General features: G+C 30.3%; 2 protein-coding genes across 7 annotated transcripts in view; both read left to right on the top strand.

Moving 5' to 3' along the window:
- Positions 1 to 21109, top strand: part of LOC139426460 (uncharacterized) — a 125009-nt gene that overhangs the window by 57887 nt on the left and 46013 nt on the right. The gene's annotated exons all lie outside the window — the stretch shown is intronic.
- Positions 1 to 21109, top strand: part of LOC107437086 (solute carrier organic anion transporter family member 4A1) — a 57466-nt gene that overhangs the window by 24194 nt on the left and 12163 nt on the right. Inside the window, exons 1-6 of one of the 6 annotated variants that reach the window (XM_043046316.2) lie at positions 10906 to 10935; positions 11112 to 11348; positions 14706 to 15501; positions 17660 to 17759; positions 18993 to 19114; positions 19689 to 19859. In XM_043046316.2, coding sequence (XP_042902250.1) covers positions 14757 to 15501; positions 17660 to 17759; positions 18993 to 19114; positions 19689 to 19859 — 1138 coding nt within the window. In that variant the 5' untranslated portion in view covers positions 10906 to 10935; positions 11112 to 11348; positions 14706 to 14756. Of the gene's footprint in view, positions 1 to 5891; positions 5982 to 7410; positions 7436 to 10905; positions 10936 to 11111; positions 11349 to 11378; positions 11582 to 14705; positions 15502 to 17659; positions 17760 to 18992; positions 19115 to 19688; positions 19860 to 21109 lie in introns of those variants that run through there. The other 5 variants (XM_071185445.1, XM_071185443.1, XM_043046318.2 and 2 more) reach the window with 5 other exon arrangements.

Genomic DNA, 21109 nt, shown 5'->3' with positions numbered 1-21109 from the left:
CGAAAAAATTTTGATCAAACGGATTTCTCATTTGTTAGGAATCATTCTTAACGTTGTTGTCTTAACGCCAAGTAAAGTCATAGTTTAAGCTCTTTACACTTGAAGCAATGCGATGATTTTGAACTATTCTTATAATCTTGCCGTGAAGAATTATCTGGGCTTTCGAATAAATAAATAACGTTTTAAATGTTATTAAACCTTTTTAAAAATCGCCGATTTGGAAATATTTTCCCACCTAGATTAAAATTACCAAAATCACTGCCATATTCTCATTTTTTGCAAATTTTCATGAGCCTAAATAATGCAGCATTGGAGTAAGTTTTTAAATATTGAAAAATTAGACCACAACTGCTTTTCATTTGCAGAAAACTGCGGCTTTTCTCCATATTGACGTTTTGCGCCATTTTCAACATAAACGTAGACGGCGCTGGAGGGTAAACTTGACCTAAAAGTCACGAGTAACAGTTGCAAATTCAAAGCAGTTATAAAAATAGCATATTACTCGCGAAAAAGCATAATTTCATATTACAGCGGAGCCTTCAAAAAACGGCCTTAATAATTCGAGGGCCAAGTCTTAAATATGCCAACTGATAAGTACAAATGATAATTTTTTAAGTTATGAAATCAGACACAAAACTCTCCATGAATAAGTATACCGTTTCTACATAATTCGAATTCTTAACCCTCAAAATACAAAGAGATAGTTGCAATCTTGAAAATATTATTCAATAATCTAGACAAGAGATTAGACGAAAGTTTGGGCCATATTATACCCAAGTAGCACATATTTCAAAAACGATATCGTAAAAACTCAGCTTCGAAAATTGTACGATATCGTAGCGAAATATTGTACAGTATAAAAATGGACCCCTTTTATAAAGTATATTCAATATCACAAAAAAGATATTGTTCGATATTGTAAACAACATTGGGGAATGTCGATCGATATCTCCCAGCATTTACAAACGTTGTAGAATGTCGACCGACATCGTCAACACGATATTCAGAAAACGAATGCTGTGGAATGCTGGCTATCACCAAAATAACGTTATTTGTGAAGAAAAAAATTATGCCTGCTTGTAATCCAGAAAAAGCTGATAACAAAACCGCTCTAGCTTGTTTGAAATTAAATATTTGTAACTACCAAAATTTATAGACTACAAAATATATTAATAATTCTAAAATCTAATATTGAATAAGAAAAAGAAACTGATTTTGATTTTTAAAATTAGAGGTAGAAAAATGATCACGATATTTAATCAAAAATTTACTTGTAATTTTTTAAAAAGCATCGGTCATGTAAACCTTTCGGTATAAGTCAAGATGAAATCAGAGGGCGATTAAATTCCTACTAGGACACCCTTTAGTGTTCCAAAACTAATAATGATCATTCATGAAATGTAACGTTAATAATAATTATTCTTTCTTGTGAGTCATAATAAACTTCCCGCCATTTCAAGTTTTATTTATATTCACTCTATATTTACGACATCAACTTGCAAAAAGAAAAAAAAAATCGTTTTGTATGCAACTTACCTATAGACTAAACAGTTTCCGTAAGATTTTATGATAATAGCTTACCTCCCATGTTTTTGTCGGTATGTTTTGTGTAATTACGATCTAATTATTGCTTTGGAATAGACAAAATATTTGTCTAGCAACTGGCATGCCGCACTAATTTTCTTGGCAAAGAGAATTTTAAAAATAAAACAGCATAAAGCGCATGTAACACAAATATAAAATGTTACTATTTCTTAAATGCAGTTTGCGGAAATTGTAGAATAATAAGAATTGTGGAATCACGAAATTTTGTGTAATAATAAGAAGGCACTATAACGCAAGCAAAACTTTTCCTTGCAAATTCTCTTTCTCCTACAAAAGTAATTTAAATCTTAATGAAAAGTTAGTACAGGTAAATTGAGAGCAAACAATGAAGTTTCAAATGTCGAAAAAAATTTTCAGAATTTTGATATTTTGAAAACTTTTTTTTCAGCATCTGAAACTTTTTTTAAACTTTGGGTTAACCTAATCTAACTTTTCTCTAAACTCTTCTGGGATTTATCGTTTATAGAAAAAACTATCACCAACTTAAAATAGTTAAATCTCGTAACCATTGTCACCTCCACTACTCCAGACGAATGGCTAGGGGAGTTCTTTACACAGACAAACTATAGCGTTAGTGTCCTCGTAATTTCTATGAACTTCCCCACCCCGAACTACTGCAGACTGCTGCGGGAATGCTTTATCATTTTTTAAACTACACAGAAAATAAAACACCTTTGTAAACTATTGAGGGTGAATCTAAATTGTGTTGGTGAAGAAAAGTAGAACACCTCGTTAACATTGAGATAGGTCGAGTAGTCATACCATTCCGCCAACCGCTTATTAGCGTAGAGGTAGCAGGTTCAAATACCGCCGAAACCCTGGATGTATCTTTGTGATGCCTCTCTTTTTAATTTGTTCTACAAGTTCATAAAGGCTTACAAGCCATATTTTGTAGTGAGCACACAAGTCTGCATGTAGTCTGGACTCTAAATACTAAAGTGACATCGGAATTTTTTATAAAACCATGGGAAGTATACTCCCAAATTCATTAATTTTAGAATTCCGCACCTGGCTCGCACCGACCACAATCTCCGCAAAATATTCTCAGTGATAAACTAACTGATCATGGGTTAGAGTCCCTTTGCCGTTAGGCTAGCCGTGGGAGATTTTGAAGATTTTCCTCTTAATATTACGCAAATACGAGTTAGTTCCATCAAAAAGTCCTCCGCGAAGGCGAATTTCTCCCAATTCAGGAGTTCTCTTGTCTTTCGGATCGGGTTCAAAATTACAAGGCTAGTGAGGATAATTACAAGGAGTTGAACGTTAGTAGGTAGTAAACCAAAAATTGGCTCTTCTGTTCAACAACTGTTATAAAAGTAAATTTATAAGTATAGAAATTTGAGTTTATGGCCAATTTCTTATGTTAGGTAAAATTTCGAATATCCATGAAGCCTTATCATGAAAAATAATGATCTTATATATCAAATTAGTTTCAGGTAATGATCTAAATAAATTTCTTCGTATAAATCCATCTTAATCCCAAAAATAACTATAAAAAATGTTCTTCCCCCCAAAAAAGGGTAATTAAAGAAAAATGTTACTTATAGTAATGAAGCAAATTAACCATCACTGTTATAAATTTGTGAGATCCACCGGTAGCCTGAATTAACAACACTGAACAACAACAAAATGTCAAAAGCTACCTTCAAATTATAAATAAATTGCGACATTAATTTTAAATAACTCGTTTTCAGTTAATAACTTTAACCATTAAATGGCAGAATAATATACTTATTATTATTATTACTCTATAATTTTAATTCGAGCATTGTTCTTATTGTAGTTAGATATTTGCATGTCATTTTAATTGTAGCAAAAACAAAGCAGAAGGTGATTAATAAAGTTTAAATGTTTGGGGAAATTTATGAGGATAATTTAAAACGATGTGTTTGGATCACGCATAAGCTTTGTTTTAGGTTTGCGTGTTCAAGTATCTAATATTCAGATACCTAATATTCAGATTGCGGAAGTAATGTTCTAGACATAAAAACGATTCGAAAAGTTATATTGTAACTTTTCTTTGTTAAACAAAAATATATTTATTGCATTAATTTTGTGACATTTTTACTGCCTTTAAACGATAGTCCTAACATGCCTTTAAATTAGCTTAATGTGATTAAAAATATTTTTTTACAAAAATTGATTAGACGTTTGCGTTACACATATTCAAATTTATATATTTAGTTATGCATATATAATACATGAATATTATATGAACTGTTAGTGTGTTTGTGTGTAAATTGTCGAACAACCGAGGACGTTATTTTTTTTTTCTCTTCAGCAACGGAAAGATGAGACAAACTGAGTTATAAGTTTTAAAGAAATGATAGTTATAAACATGGATCTGTTTAGAAGAAATTTGGGTCCTTTAACGGACCCTTCACATAATATCTTTTCATAAAAGCGGACCCTTCACAAAGTATATTAACTTAAAAACGGACCCATTACAAAATCATTTTTCTTTTAATCGTTCTCTTCACAAAGTATATTAACTTAAAAAACGGACCCATTACAAAATCATTTTTCTTTTAGTCGGACCCTTCACAAAGTATATTAACTTAAAAACGGACCCATTACAAAATCATTTTTCTTTTAATCGTTCTCTTCACAAAGTATATTAACTTAAAAAACGGACCCATTACAAAATCATTTTTCTTTTAGTCGGACTTTCACAAATTTGTTTATCTTCATTATTGTTTTGTTAATCGAATAAACCCTTCCCAGAGGTGAAAAAAAAAAAAAGAATAATGGATGTAAACGAATTACGTTTTGTCTTCGGCAGACGCTTCTTCCATTATTCGTCCGAAATGAATATTCTGCATTCAGCAGTGTAGGCTAAATACCAAATATTTGTATGTTGCATCTCTAATTTAGAAGCAGCAATTGCTGTTTATTTTTGAAAATATTTTGTATTATTATAATATTAAAGTGCTGAGCATAATCTTGTATCTATTTACAATTTAAAAACTCCTTGAAAAAGATTTTTGCAATAACAGGACCCTATTTGCATAAATTCATAAAGGCAGGACCCTGGTTGAAAGAATGTGACTTAACGTTTATTTTATATTCACAAATTACGAGTAATTTTTTTCATAATAATTTTAGAAAAACAGGACCTTTCACAAAATGTCTGGACAGAGACCCCTGATAAAGTTTACGACCACAGTGTGTCAAAGGATCGGGGCTCCTATTCTATTAAATTTTAAATTTTTTAGCAATACGTTTTTACGTTTCTTCACGTTCGAAACTTTTAAAGTTATTATTGTTATTTTTTATAACCGTTGTTACACATCGAACCAATTCTGAGTTAGAGACTATTAATGTTCAACTCCGTGGCCTTGTAATTTTGAATCCATCCCAGAAGACAAGGGAACTCTTGGATCAAGCATTGGGACAAACTAGCCTTCATAGAAGACTTTCTGGTGGAATTAACTCGCATTTGCGTTACCTGGAGAGGAAAAACGCGAAAAGCAAGGGGTTCTAACCTCCTTATCAGTATACCACTGAGGATATTTTACGTCTGCACTGTGATCGGTACGAGCCTGAAACAGTATTCGTACAAACCAACCACTGCTAGAATTTGAACCTGGGTCACTTCATTGGGAGAACATTCTATCCCAAGAGCCACTACGGGTCTACAAAATTATATTTTACCTTATTTCGTAAACGGCGTTGAACAGAGCCTACCCAATTTCTGAGTTTACGACTATCAATGTTCAACTTCGTAACCTTGTAGTTTTGAACCCAACCAAAAAGACAAGGGAACTTCTAGATCAAGCATTGGTACACACTAGCTTTCGTAGAAGACTTTTCGATGGAATTAACCCGCATTTGCGTTATATGGAGAGGAAAACTACCTAAACTAGATAGATTCTAATCCATGATCAGTTTACCACTGAGGATTTTTTTGAGGATTTCAGCACTGTGGTCGGTGAGAGCCAGGAATAGAATTTGAAATAATTAACTACTGCTGGGATTCGAACCTGGAGTGCGTCATTGGGATTTTAACGCCCTACAAAATTACATTGTAAATTTTCTTCTGCTGTAAAGAAACAATTTCGAGTCTTTTTAATCACTTTATTCAAATATTAATTTAGTATGATGGTTAAGCAGGGTCAATGCTTAGGAGGTGAGGAACAAGGTAGCTGCACAAGGTAAAATTTAAGTAGCAAAGGAAAAGTTTATGAATTTATTTAAATTTATTTAATTTAATCGGAAGAATTTGAAATGCTTTGTTATCTTACTATACTATAAACATCTAATACCATTATACCCAATTAGAGGATTAGTGAAAATGAAGATTACTGCTACGTTAGCACGATGAATGCCACGCTAATTTTACATGACTTGCTCGTCTGGCCAAAATGATTTTCTCAGTATGTATTGCATTAATTTCTTCAAATCATTTTAGTTACGATAATAATATTAAAAAAAATAATAAAAGCATTGAAAAATTTACTCGAATTAAGTGTTTTTAATAATCTTGGCTTCACCGGTCACCGCGGTGACTCCCGTGACGCTACTAACAAACTCAGTGTCTGTCACCGGTGACCCCCATGTCATTCAACGTGTTAATTACTGCGCTAACTTAGTAATAGTTAATAATTTTTTGAACAAAAATTGGATATAAATCAAATGCTTATATAATTGCAAGTGAAATAAACGGGCATAAGTCCAGAATCCGGCAAAAAATTTCGTTATTTAATAAAAAATTATTTGTTATTGTGCCTCGATTCAAAATTTACGCAAATTTAAGGAAAGAAATGTTTTAAACTTATTTTTTGTAAGAAAACACATCATGAACATTACTTAAGGTGCTTTAAATTTTCATATGAGGTATTCTCAATCTTACTTTACTAGCTAAAACAATAGTGAATTTTATTTTAGATTAAGTTTCCTTCGCACAGGTTTAACAATTTAAACTGAATATTTAAATTGCCACAAATTGTAAATGAATTATTTCGATAAAACTCTTGTTTAATCTTCTTCTAGCAAGAATTATGTCATGATGTTTTTTTCCCCAAAAATCCATGAAACATTGCTTATTTTTACGATTCTTTAAAGCTTCTATCTGATTATTCAATTTTATTGGCGTCAAAGATGAGTGAAACAAATGATTACATTACGTAGAGCAAACAATCGTGGATTAGAAAGAAAAAAAAAGTACTTTCATTTTCACTCTAGACTTGCTTGCTAAAAATTAAAATTGCACTGGAACCAATCAACGTTTCAACATTCTAATTTGAGCTGAGTAAACGGTTCGAAAAAAATGGCCAAACCTTATAATTGAGACAGACTGAAAAACCTAGCTATTGAATTAATTGGTGTTGAAGTCAAGTGAAACGAACTGTTGTGTTATTTAAAGCAGACGATTATAAAAAGTGAAAAGACTTCTAAAAATATTAAAAAGTTATTTTTTACTTTCCCTAAATTATCTTAAAAGAAAAAAAGGCAGAAAAAGCAACCAATAGATATTTTAATATTCTAAACTGTAAAGAAAAGCGGTTTAGAAAAAAATGCTATATTTAATAAAGAATGAAGAGCTATTACTTAGGTTCGAGTGCACCCAATATACAAATTCCATTTGACATCTAATTCATTCGAACTTAAAGGTTATCGCCAAACTTGCTGAACAAGTGTTTGTTCTTCTAGAAATAAAGAAATATCAATAAAAATATAACTGCCTCATCATTCAGTTGAGCTCCTAACCTCGTTACGAAGATTATCCAGGCTAGTTTTTCCGCCTTCTCAGTTTCAAGTTCGAGAAATTCTCGCTGTTTTTTGGTGGGATTTTCTCGCATTTTCCTTTTTAAAATAAGGAAGTTATAATGTAAGTTTTAATTTTTCATTTTCTTTATCGGGTACATTGATCTCAAACCTGACTTGTTGCGACATTCGTATTTATATTTGGAAACATTCGGAGTGGGTATTTGGAAACATTTATTTCCTTTTAGAATTGCGAGAAATTATACTCGATTATTTTGAGCTCAAAAGGATCTGTTTGCATACGTAATCCACATAAACTTGTACCGAGAGAAATTGATTATCAACAATTTAAGAAATAGTTTTTGCATTGTTTAAAAACAGCTAAGAGTTCTTCGTTTTCTGAATTTTTTTAGACAAAAATAGATTTTTGATTTTATTTAACAATTGTCCTGTGCCCGTGACTGCTGATTGCCCGACCAAAACTCCTTACAAAAAAGTATAGTGATTATTAATAAATTTTTTTTTAAAGAAAATTGCAAAGAAATAATTTACATCTATATAAAAACTACTATTTTATATAAAAGGTCTTCAAAAATTCTACAAAATAAGAAAATGAGATTTTGTGCTTTGAAGAAAGAACCCGCAATAAATTTTGTCCCGTGACTTTGTTCAGTCTTCTTATTTAATAAATTTAAATAAATAAATAATCTATATTGACTTCTTTATTTTGCTATTTATGCCTCACTTAACAAAATGTGATGGGGTTTACACATTTACTTGAACTTAGAACACAAATTCCTACTATTCATGTGTTTTAAAATGTAATAAAAACAAAATACGTTTAAAAAATTCAAGTTTTAAATAGCCTGTCTGTTATAGTCTAAAAATATTTTTTTAACGTAACATTATCAATTTCAGCTTCTTAAAATGTTTGAAAATGTATTTGCAATTATTTGTATTAATATCTAAAGCAGGCGACTGCAAATGCAATTTAGGGTAAAAAAAATTTGTTTGACCTTATGTTTTTTGTTTATGCTTGCAGTACTTAAAAACCAAAGTACTTACTAAAAACCTAAAAGAGCATGCACTAGTAGAAATTCAAAATTCATTTAACTATGAGGATCGAACTATGCATTGTGCCTTGTGCACGAAGACTCTTTTTAATTTAAAGCGACTAAATAATGCTAATAAAAAATGTCAGCCTCTTTTAATTGTTGAAAGTTTTCTGTTCTTCATCAGCAAATCAATTCATGGCTTTGACTCTGTTTATAAAAAAAGGTAAAATTAAAAAAAAAAAAAAAACACTTGTTGTATATATACATAGATATTGAAATGTTTCTAAATTTATTTCCACAAAATGAGATTGCACAGTATGAGATAACAACAGTTTAAACTATAGAAGAAAAAAAAGAATGCACTTTTTACTGCATTATTACTATTATTGCTGACTACTTTTCATGGCGTCTCCGAATATGTCTTTGCAGAAATTGAAAACTTACAAATAAATTAATTTGTTCTTAGCTTATATTCTAGCTGTTGTTACATTAAATTACTTTTTTCTTCGTTGTATGGACAAAATAACGTATGTCCCATTCATAACAAAATATTATTTGACATTGTTAATATACAGGGTGTTTGATAATGACCATACCTAATGCAATTAATGTTCAGAGCCCTTGTCAAAAATGAAGTAAAAAAAATATTTAAGCTTGGGAGAAATAAAAATGATCCCGAAATCTATGGTATCAATAGTGAGGAAAATGGGATGAAAACATCAAAACCTGTTTGATTGCATGATGAAACTTTGTTATTCTTATGTCACCTTTCAATTTTATTTTGTTCTCTCATGCAATCCCACCGTTCCTGTGTATTGTACAATTGTTTAATAAAAATTATACAGATTTGTAAAGTGTCTATCTGAGAACAATACTAAGGAGCAGTTCGATGTAAAATATCACTTTTGGAAATAGTTTGGTTTATCATTATACTGTCTGCAGTCTTTTCATTAGTCCTATGTAAGGCATTACATAATTTTTAAACCAGAAAAATTACTCTTTTTTTATTCATTTTTTATTTATTTTTATTTCTTTATTTTTATTAGTGTGAACAAGTTGACATTAATTCCATCCCCTTTATATTTTTCGATTTTATTTTAAATTCAAAAGTTAAAAAAATGCTAATTATAAAAACAAATTTAGAATTTAGATAAAAACTCTAATCTTTAATTATTTATTTTTAATTCAATTGACAATTTTTTGAAGGTCACTTTTTAAATTTTCTGTAATTCGTTGAACTAAGGGACCCGATAGGGTTACTCAACGCAAAAATAAATATCTGCACTTATGATTTTAAAAAAAAAGAAAAAGAAAAACAGAACGATTCGGAATTGTGCAGAATTTAACTTTAATATGAATTCAATACAGACGATATGATACTCTGATTTTTTTTAAATTTTAATTCGCATAATTTAGTATTATCTCTATTTTTTCTTTAATTCAAACGAGGAATTAAATTTGTGATTCTGATTTTTAAAAAAAAGAGGATGGGGGGGGGGGGGACCGAATCTTTTACTTTAAAGAACTTTACTTAAAAATAAATCACATTCACAATTAGAAAAGAAACAAGATTTCAAAATGTTCAGAATTTGATGTTAATCGATGAATGATAAGGATGATTGATTACACTTTTTCTTTAAATTAATTAGAAAACTTTGTCATTAATTCTATCCTTACTTTCCGTTTTTTCCCCTTTTATACAAATACTAAAAAATGCTAATCGTTAACACAAATTTCAGATTGAGATAGAAAACAAACTTAATCTTCCATCGTAATAATAAATAATTTTTTAATGATATCTTTTCTAAGTATTTCTTGTTCATAAAATTAAGTATCTCAACGCAAAAATAAATATTTTTTTATAAATAAGCCAGAAATAATATTTTAAATGTTCTGAATCTAATTTTAATGGTCAATAAAAGAGTTTTCTATCGAATGTTAAAATAATTTGAAATGTAGAAACATTATCATTAAACCAAATTAAGAATTAAACAATAAAAAAGTTTTAATAAATGAGACGAATTTTTCATACAAATCTTAATTAAAAAGATTTGCCGACAGTCTCTTACAGCTCCATAGAATTTTTATCACTAAACACTTTTTTCTCCTCCAAGTTTTAAAATTATGAATGTAAAACTACCACGAGAAAGTATAATTTTTATTCTCTCTAGTTACTTAGATTTTCTTTAATTACTCTCAATTAAAAAAAGCCAATGTGTTCAATTCAAGTTCTAATAAAACTTCACTCAATAGTTAATGCAGTTTAATTATACCTAATTTTTAACTCTAATTTGTAATTATTAGTTCTTATTTTTAGTTATTATTATTTAGTAATATAATTAGTTGTTATTCAAACTGATCAATTTTAAGGGAGGACTTATAATTTAGATCAGAACCCACCAACTTTTCCCAGTATACAAAAAGGGTGTTTCTTGGATTTTCGAAACATTGAGAGTCGAAGTTTCCCGATGAGCTGTGAAAATCTAATTTATTTTGTATACTTTTTTGCTTGGACGGGCCCTTACGCTTGCGGCGCGACAGAATATTTGTCACGTAGAAACATTGACTTGTTGTTGTTGTTGTTGTTCATTTACGTCGCACTAGAGCTGCACAATGGGCTATTGGCGACGGTCTGGGAAACATCCCTGAGGATGATCCGAAGACATACCATCACAATTTTGATCCTCTGCAGAGGGGATGGCACCCCCGCTTCGGTAGCCCGACAAACCGTAGAAACATTGACAGAATATTAAAAGATTATTTATATGCATTTTGTCTAATTTTTTTCATGAATATTTAATATTTTTGGCAATGAAAACACCGCAACTAGCCAAAACGCGGATGAAAAATTTTCAAGTTCCAATTGAATAAGAGATCTAGTTCAGCTCGAATCGAGAGAAAGTAAACAAATCGTTCCTGCATCCTGACAGCGACGGCCGTAGTTTAATGACGCGGGAATGTCAATCTGTCAAACTTTGTTTGGTAAGAATGAAATGTTTACGTTTCATTAATATTTTGTATTTAATAGTGTTTTCCCACTCTGCTTTGTTTGCCTAATTCGTGAAATAATGAATTTCGTGTTAGTATGAAAGTCGGCCATTTTTTTAGCTTCGAAAAAAGGGATTTTGCGTTTACCTAATTTTGTGTTAGTGAGATAGAATTAATATTTGTTAACATTTTTCTATTAAATATACTGAACCATCTTTATCGAAATTGTGTGTACATTTTTCTATTAGAATTTTAATTCAATAGTTTTTTATCGTCACCCAATTTGTAACTTTGAATTAGTTTTGCTCAATATGTTGTTCTTTAATATTCCAATAGAATTGCATTATAGTCAATTTGCTTGCGTGTGAAACTCACGTTTTATGTGTTTTTCATATTTGTTTTTTTTTTTAATCTTTTTCGCAGCAGTATTTTTATTATAATGGAAACATTATTATTAACCCTTTAAAGTTTCATGGATGTCGAATTTACGGCCATTGAGAATTTTTTTTCCCTAGAGATTGTAATATTTATTTTTTAATGTTAAAATCCTAATTTTGAAAATTAAATCTTAAATTATTATACCTACTACGACAAATGAATAATTCATACCTATGTATATAAGATATACTAGTTAGGCAATTTTTCTACCTCATGTTAGTGAAATAGTTTAAATTTTAGATAAATTTTAATACCATAACTATTAAAAGACTACCACTTTAAAATCTTTCTCAACAACCGTACAAGTTGGCAGCTATGGAGTTACATTCATGTGCTTTTGTCGATAACGACAAACCTAGTGTTATTACTAGTTTTCTTATATTTAGGCAATGTACTGAAATGCTTGTATTTTCCTAACGAAGATATGTTTAATAGCAAAGAATTACTTCTATTATTCTTATACACGGTGCGTGGCGTTTTTAAAAAGTGCTTAAAGGTGCTTTTTTCATTGGGTGTTTATAAAAAAGTGCTTAATTTTCCCTTTATTTTCGCCACCTTGCCAAAAGACGCTGTTCACATTGTTCCATTTATTTCAATGTTTTCTTTTCACAATTCAACCCCAATCTATTTCGGCATACCGTCAGTCTTTAGCGTATGAAAACACCATTCGTTTTATGATTTAAAAATTTATTCATGATTTTTGACAATTGTCAAAAAATATGGCTGCAAAACTAACAAAACTAAAGTTTTTTTTTTGACATGACTGTTAAATCTGGATAAAATCGTCAATTGTCGAAAACTTGCCAACCCTGCCTAATTATATATTTTTTTAAAGTGCTTAAAAATATTTTTTAGTGCTTAAAAGGTGCTTATTTTTTATTGAAAAATTTGGCTACACACCCTATTTTAGAAAGCATAAACATTTAGTTATTATAAACTATCTTAATTCTATCTTCAATTGCAAAACAGCTCGGTGGTCCCTATCCTTCTGTAAAATTTTCTTCCTGGTAGCTCTTTTGTTGGCCATGGTTTTCCAATTATTCCCTCTCAGGACGGTGAAATCTCATTCTTGGCTGTGAACCCATTTGAGGTTGGGTCAGCCTTTAGCTCTCATTTCTGTGTGCTTCGTCAAAAATTTTTTTTGTGTTGATGATAATTCTTTGTTCATTCTAGTATCATGACCAGTCTATTTCATTTGGATTTTCATGTGTGTGATGAAGACTAGATTTGAGCGAAAAAACCAAAAGTCAATTTGTGTTCCATATAAATTGAAATATGCATTATACTCATTCAAACCCTGCTATAGTGAACCGAAATTTCGGTCCCTTGAAGGTTCACTATAGCAGGGTTTGAGTGGCTATAGTGAACCTTCAAGGGACCAAAATTTCGGTTCACTATAACCGGAAGTTCACTATATCCACACCACAAACAATTTTAACTAGTGGTTCTGAGCTCCTCCCTTTTATTACACATTATTTAAATAAATTACTAATGCAATGAAATACAAAAATGACTAAAAAGCAATATGTATTAACAAAAAATGTGTTAAATTTTATTTTTTATTACTCTTCGTCTTACTTGTGAAAAACTTAGGGATGGGAAATTGAAATAAAAGAAGCAAACAAGAAAAAAATGCTTACGGCTACATTCCACTCTGTAAATGGTTTTAAAAATAGTTATATGTATTATCTCTAAAAATTTCAAAATTACAAATTACCAAAAAATGAAGAAAAAAAATCAGCCGAAATCAATATTTTGTGAAGGGTCCGTTAACAGACCCAAATTTATTTTAAACAGACCCCTGATATTATACAGGGTGTTTATAAAGTCCCGGACCCATTTTGATGTTTAATAGCTCATAAAATAATAAAGATAGATTAAAATTAATAACATAAATGGTTAGATAGACTCAAAAAGTTTCATGACCCTTGTCAATGAACTTCCACGTGTGCCCCCTTCTTTTTTAGAGGTTTACAACAGATATGGTAGGAAGGATAGAAGATGGTGCAGATTTTCTGAAGCGCAAAATGTTCTCCGACGAAGCATCCTTTCATGTTTCTGGCATTGTTAATTGCCTTAATATGCGCATATGGGGGAAAAAAACCCATGAATACCGTGAGATAAATAGATTCCCCAATGGTTAATGTGTGGTGTGGACTAATGCACGACCGAGTCATTGGGCCTTTCTTTTTTATAGAAAAGACGGTCTCATCAGTCGTATAATTAGACATGTTGGAAAACTTCGTGTTTCCACAACTAGAAGAGCTTCACCCACATGTCTTTTTTCAACAAGATGGTGCACCACCTCATTGGGGTATCATCGTTCGTAGTTCTTTGAATAACCATTTTTTAGGAAGATGAATTGGGCGAGGAAGTCCAATTCCTTGACCACTCAGATCACCTGATATAACACTGCTGGACTTTTTTGGGGGGGGGATTTATAAAGAACAATGTTTACAATAAGATCGTGTCGAACATTGATGACCTAAAAGCCAGAATTACAACCGCAATAGCCTCTGTGGATGCCGACATGCTTGCCACTACCTGGCGTGAAATTGACTATCCACTTGATATTCTCCGTGCGACGAAGGGGCACATGTGGAAGTTCATTTGCAAGGGTCATGAAACTTTTTTAGTCTATGCAACCATTTATGTTATTAATTTAAATCTATCTTTATTATTTTATGAGTTATTAAACATCAAAATAGGTTCGTTACTTTATACACACCCTGTATTACTCGAGGAAATATGAGTTTGTCACCTTTAGTTTCTCGCATGTCACTTCTCCCTAGAGTCGCTAAAAATGTAAATTTTTTATTACATTTTAGGTACTGATAAGGAAATATTTCTGTTTCTGTTAATCATTTTTGTCAAATGCTATTTGTAAACTAAATATTTTTCATTTTCTTTTAGGTCAATGACTGATTAAAGATCTTATGGCCGTGAAATTAACATAGTACAAAAATGACTGGTGCCAATGATTCAGGATTATCTCCTGAAAGTGATAAAGCCTGTGCATATTCAATATCTTCTAGTAAAAGCCAACTATTTTTGGTAAAGGGTGATATTGGTTTCGAAGATACCACTTCAAAAGCAAATGGCTCTATCAATTCCGTGAGTGAACTATCAGACAGTTTCACTGGAACAGACAAATTGTGTGGCTGGGCCAATTTCCGTCCATTGTGTTTACAGAATTGCAGAACTCCTCGGTGGTTCCTCTTCTGGATATGTTGGGCAGGAGCTCTTCAAGGACTTATTGTAAACGGTTTTATAAATGTAGTCATTACGACAATAGAAAAAAGATACGAGTTAAAAAGTACTGAAACTGGCTTTATAGCCGGCTCTTACGATATAGCATCATTTCTTTGTTTAATTCCTATTACATATTTAGGTGGCACGCGTAGCAAGCCATTTTTTTTAGGAAGTGGACTTATTCTTTTGTCATTCGGATCTTTAGTGTTTTCCTTGCCATATTTTCTCGCTGGTACTTATACGTTTAGCCAAGAGCAGGATTTCCATTGCCATTCTGGACTTCAAAGTGCTAATTATACAGCAGTCTGTTCTGTAGCAGAATCTTCTCTATCAAGCTATAAATATATATTTTTCATTGGCCAATTGTTGCATGGAGCTGGTGCTGTTCCACTGTATACTTTAGGATGCACTTATCTGGAAGAAAATGTGTCTACTAAAATGTCATCGATGTATTTAGGTTTGTGATATTTTGTTGCTAAACTGAAATTTGATATATTGCATGTTTACTACTATAAATTTATTTTTATCATGGTGCATAGCATTTTTAAAAAGTGCTTATTTTCAATTTTCGTTTTTTAAAATCCTTAAAAGTGCTTTTTTCATTGGGTGTTTTTAAAAAGTGCTTAATTTTCCTTTTTCAAAAATTAGATTTTTTTATTTACCATGTCAATTTCAGCCACGTATGCAAAAGTGTGGTTTTCACATTGTTCTATTCAACGTTTTCACAATTCAATCTGACACAATGCATACCGGCGTACCCACGGTCCGTAGCGTATGAAGGCGACAATCATTTTACATGTTTGATGAAATACTTGCGGATCAGCATTTGCGTATACTGAGCTGGGTTCGGTGAGATTCTTGCACTCTTATGTGCAACTGGCAAAAGATTCCCAATTGTAGGCTTCATTTTCTACCCTCTGAAATCGAACCGAAAAATCCTTCCATCTTTTTATGGTGGTGTATGAAATCAAGAAAAGAGTTTTTTTTTTTAATTTTTTATCAGAAACTTAGTTATTTTATCACAATCATGTAAAGTCTTTGAAAACTATTTTGCATTTTGTTAATGTATCTAGTGCTTAAAAATATTTTTTTAGTGCTTAAAAGGTGCTTATTTTTTGTTGAAAGATTTGGCTACGCACCCTGTTTATGCAGTTTCTGAATTTTACTGTGTATTAACCCCTTCAGGACCAGCAGAGGGAAAAAGAAATGCTTCTTAGGCTTGCAAGCTATGAGTTTATACAAACTAAAGATTACTTTTAGGTTGTGTAATATGCGAGTCAGTCTTGTATTGAGATAATGTCTGGATTCTTGGGCCATTAGAGTTACGGTTGAAGTTGGGTAAATCAAATCATTAAAGGGTAATTTGGTAAACTAATGTTTCGATTCAAACTAGTTAACCAATTTCATTTATTATATTATTTGGAATTTAATCTTGTTGATACTTAAATGGTTTTTATAAAGTTATATATTTTCTTTTTTTTCTTTTTTTAAGATAGCTTAAATTGTTTTTGTATGTGAAGTTACTAATAAATATACAGACATTTTATACATATTATTCCATTAAAATTCTAAGACTTTTTTAATGCTTTTGTAAAAATGATTTAAAGAATATTGTTTTTGAAAATTCAGCAATTTTTTATTTCCTATCATTAAGTAAAAGGAATTATAATTAAAAACAACCAATATTGAGTGTTATTTAATCTGTAAAGTAATTTGAATCTGGTTTATAATAATTTGAAACTGATCACTACTCTACATCATTTCACACCATTAATATTCACAGTAGAGTTTGATACTAGTTCAGTGGTTTGAATCTGAATAGCCATTGATTCGAATTATATAAGAATCTCCTAATTTTAATTAGTTTCAAGATCACTGAATTATCTAACTCTTCTATATTGCAAACTAGTGCTCCACAACTTTTTAAATTATGCATTTTTTAATCTTGCTTATAATGCTTTGTGTTAATCTCTAATAAAAAGGTTTGGTTCTTGAGAGAGTAAAACATTTAACTCAGCAAAGCATCACATTTCAATGAATTGTATAATATAGTCTTACTAGTAATTACGGTAAAAGAAATACACATATTTTTTATAGAATTTGAAAAGTTTTATATTTTGCATGGTCATGTAAACTATTTGCTCGATCCGTAACAAGAAAATATTTATGCATCCTTCCTAAGTAAAGATAATTAGTGATAGTTTCAACTAAGCTCTTGATTATTTTGCTAAGAATAATCAATCCGAGTATTTTAAATGTTTTAACTGGAAATCAAGTTGCGACTACTGAGGTGTTTTCGTATCAGTCTATATTTTGATGATTATATGTAAATAAAAAATATACAAAAGAAATAAAGAAAAAGTTGAAAGCCAGTGTTGAAGTTCCAAAAATAAAATATTGTTCATTAGTTTGAAATCTAGTTATTATTTTATGTTTTCTTTCATAAAATATAGTTTTACATTTTTCAAAAATGTATTTTAAAATAAATCTTGCAGAGTTTAAAAATCATTAAAACAATTAAATTTTATGATATTCTGTGCTTTAGTAAATTCTCTCTTAACAAAATTTTATATTTTGTTATCTATATAAATAATAAGTTTTTATTATGAAAATAGGCATTTTTTACACCATGGCTATTGTCGGACCTGCTTTGGGATATCTTCTTGGCGGACAAATGTTGAGATTATATGTCGATTTTGGCATTGATGCTAATGAGTAAGTTCTGAGGATTTCATTTATTCAATTTCTTAAAATTAATAAAAGCATGTATATTGTTGCTGCAAACAATATGCATGCTTACTACAATTCAAATAAAGATTTTTTAAGTTTTATTTTTTATTTGTATATTTTTCTCTTTAAAAACAGTCTCTTTAAAAATCGAGAATGAGTTGATGTTCTATACTTACAATCAACAATTTATTTTTAAACTTTGAAATTCAAGTGTTTTTAAAATCTAACTTTACATGTTTCTTTTTTACTAAGTTTATACTGTCTTACAATTATGTGATGAGCTGTCGAATTATAATTTGTTTTTAGTTGTAGAAAAAATACTCATCTGCTCTATCTATATTTACACTAGCATCCTACAAAGTTTGACTCAAATTCAATAATAATCACTCAAATTAATGGATTAAGATAATTTTATTCAAGCATAGTGGTTCAGTGGTAAACGTAAACTGAAGAGAGGAAAAGTAGAAAAAAAATAATAAATTGCTTGCGCGCAGCGCCATCTGGTGTTATAAATCTTAATTAATAGTAAAATTATTATTCAGTCTTATTAACAAAGCTAATTTTTGGCTATGAAATAATTGTATCTCTGTTCTTTCCTCGGTCGTCGAGCTACCAAAGCAGCGAGCTCTCATTGTTTCGAAAATCCAAGAATTTCCAAGCGTCTTCCGAGGATCAAAATTGTGATGGCATGCCTTCAGATCATCCTCAGTTATGTTTCCCAGATTGTCGCCAATAGCCCATTGTGCAGCTCTAGTGCGACGTAAATAAAGTACCTACCTACCTACCTGTTCTTTCTTCCAACACCAAAATTTTTTTATCTGTCTATTGTTATTGCTTGGCCATCGCTTCTCCATCTCATCTTTTGGATTGCATTGGTGCCTCTGTGAGGCAACTGATGAGTGATGGAGAGACTGTCTATAATTTGCTGATGTGACAGGATCTTCTGGACTTGGTCTAGGGCTCTAGACCAAGGGGATAAGCAACAACAACACATTTTATCTGTTTTTACTAGTTATCTTTGGAAGATATTTTTCTATTATTAGTTCTGAAAATTCACCAACTGAGCTGGGTTTTAAAATTTGTCTCACTTATATACATTGTTTCTTTGCAGTATGTTTTTGATTTGCACCAATGTTTTTTATATTTTAAAAATTTGTATCTATGTATTNATTTATTAAATATTTTTTTTGAATAAAATCTTTTCTTTTTATATTTTAGGTTAGGTTTATCACCATCAAGTACTGTTTGGGTTGGAGCCTGGTGGATAGGCTTTGTGTTTGCAGCAGTATTAGGATTGCTTATTGCTATACCCGTTCTTGCTTTTCCTAAAACATTACCATGTAAGTTTTAAACTTAATTTTTTTTAAATTAAGGAGCAAAAATCAAATATTTCATTAGACATATTATATATATTGTAATATATGCATAATTTCTGTTCTGTTTGAAAACTAAATTAGTTTAGTTTTTAACTAAATTTGTTGTTTTAAAAGGAAAAACTTAATTTTATAGTTTTTTTTTAACAATCAAACTTGTTTAGTACCCGCACCTGCATTATCTATTTTTTAGGCTGCGAATAACAAGCAAAAACGGATTTGTGTTGTAAGATTGCATTAAAGTTTTAAATTCTCAAATCAAATTTAGAGTTGACAGTTAAGTTATTTTACTTTTTAATGAGTCAAAATTGAATTCAGTTCCAAATAGAATGAAATTGCTTTCCTGTAAAACAAGTTTGTCTTGTAATTCAATATTAAAACAATTTGTTGCAACAACAAAAAAACAAAAAACACATACAAATTACCTTCTATGATTTGTTTAGATGTATTTTAGGTGGCAATAATTTAGTTATAGGAATTTGTAATGAAATGTTTTGCACGGTATTTCCTTTATATTCATAAATAAATTATAAATTTTTAGCTACAGATAAAGTGAAAGCTGGTAAAATCAGTGAAATGCATCAAAAACTTCAGGAAAGTGATGCAGCTCGAGTAGATTTTGGATCCAGTTTTTCGGATTTACCTTCTTCATTGAAACTTTTGATTACAAACCCAACATTTGTATTCCTAAGTCTAGCTGGTGCAAGTGAAGGTATTATATGAATTTTTTTTATTTATTTTTTTAAGTAGTGTAGGTTTTTTTTTGTAATAGTTTTACTTTTTGATGATTTTAATTGTATGTGAATGTAATTAATAAAAATGAAACATTATTGCTAAAATTTCTTAGTCTCAAAAGTTTAGTTTCAAGGTATTACTCATTCAAGGGGTACATTGTAAGAAGTTTCTTTCAATAACATTAATATTAAAGTATAAAATTATTGTGCTCTGATTCATACTGTTACTTTTTCTTCATAAATCCACCCCATATATGGGTGTTTCTCACAAAACATGACAATTCAGTCCCTTGCTCCAAGATCTAATACTATAATACTAAAAGAACTTTTTTTTTTAAAAAATTAATAAGTTGCATTGCTGTTAACATTTTAAAATGACTTGGCACTAGCATTGACTGTTTTGTATGGTTAAAAAATTTAATTGAACTTCAAAATGTCATTTTCCTGGCATGTCCCAAACAATGTTTCCAATAATAACTAGCTTCAAAACTTCCCATAAATTTTTCAATATATAATTTTTTTTATCTCAACCAGTGTAAGCATTTCTAGAATATATGCAGAGGGTATTATTTACAAAAACTTCGTTTAAAAAAAAATTTTCTGTCAATAATTTGTTTGTCCCAAGAAAATCTGTCATTTTCCTGACTACTTTATTTAGTGGTTTATAACCAAAATAGATAGAGCCAGCAATCAATATCTTATGTTAATAGATTGATTAGATACCCTCCTATATGAACATGTCTTGTTGCATGAATAAAGAACCAATTTTCTGGTTCAAAATCTATTTCAAAAAATTTTTCAAGATGAGTAGGTTTTTGTGTTGTCATTTTCCTGGCTTCTTGAAATTATTAATAACATAAACTACATAGATTTATCTGAGTTATTTTAAGAAATCCTGTTGTTTTCGGCAGAATGTAAACGTCTTAGACCAAAATATTAAATTGAAGTAAAGTTATATGCTATAAAATGGCGATTTTGTCATTATCCTGGCTGTCATTTTCCTGGCTTATGAATTCCAAGACATTGAAGTGTTACCAGAAATTTTTTTTAACTGCTAATACTGTAAGGAGGAAAAACAAATATTAACCTAATACCAAGTTTATGTATGATTGTAATATGGTTGTATGAAATCAAAGTTATTTATTTATTTAATGATTGATTATTATACCCAATTTTATTCTATACATATCAGCAACAAAAAATTTGATTCTTTCTACAGTGGATAAAA

Source organism: Parasteatoda tepidariorum, chromosome 9, assembly GCF_043381705.1.
Source record: "Parasteatoda tepidariorum isolate YZ-2023 chromosome 9, CAS_Ptep_4.0, whole genome shotgun sequence".
NCBI classification, from domain to species: Eukaryota; Metazoa; Arthropoda; class Arachnida; order Araneae; family Theridiidae; genus Parasteatoda; species Parasteatoda tepidariorum.
The sequence above is the reverse complement of the archived record's forward strand: the minus strand, read 5'-3'. Positions and strand labels throughout refer to the sequence as shown.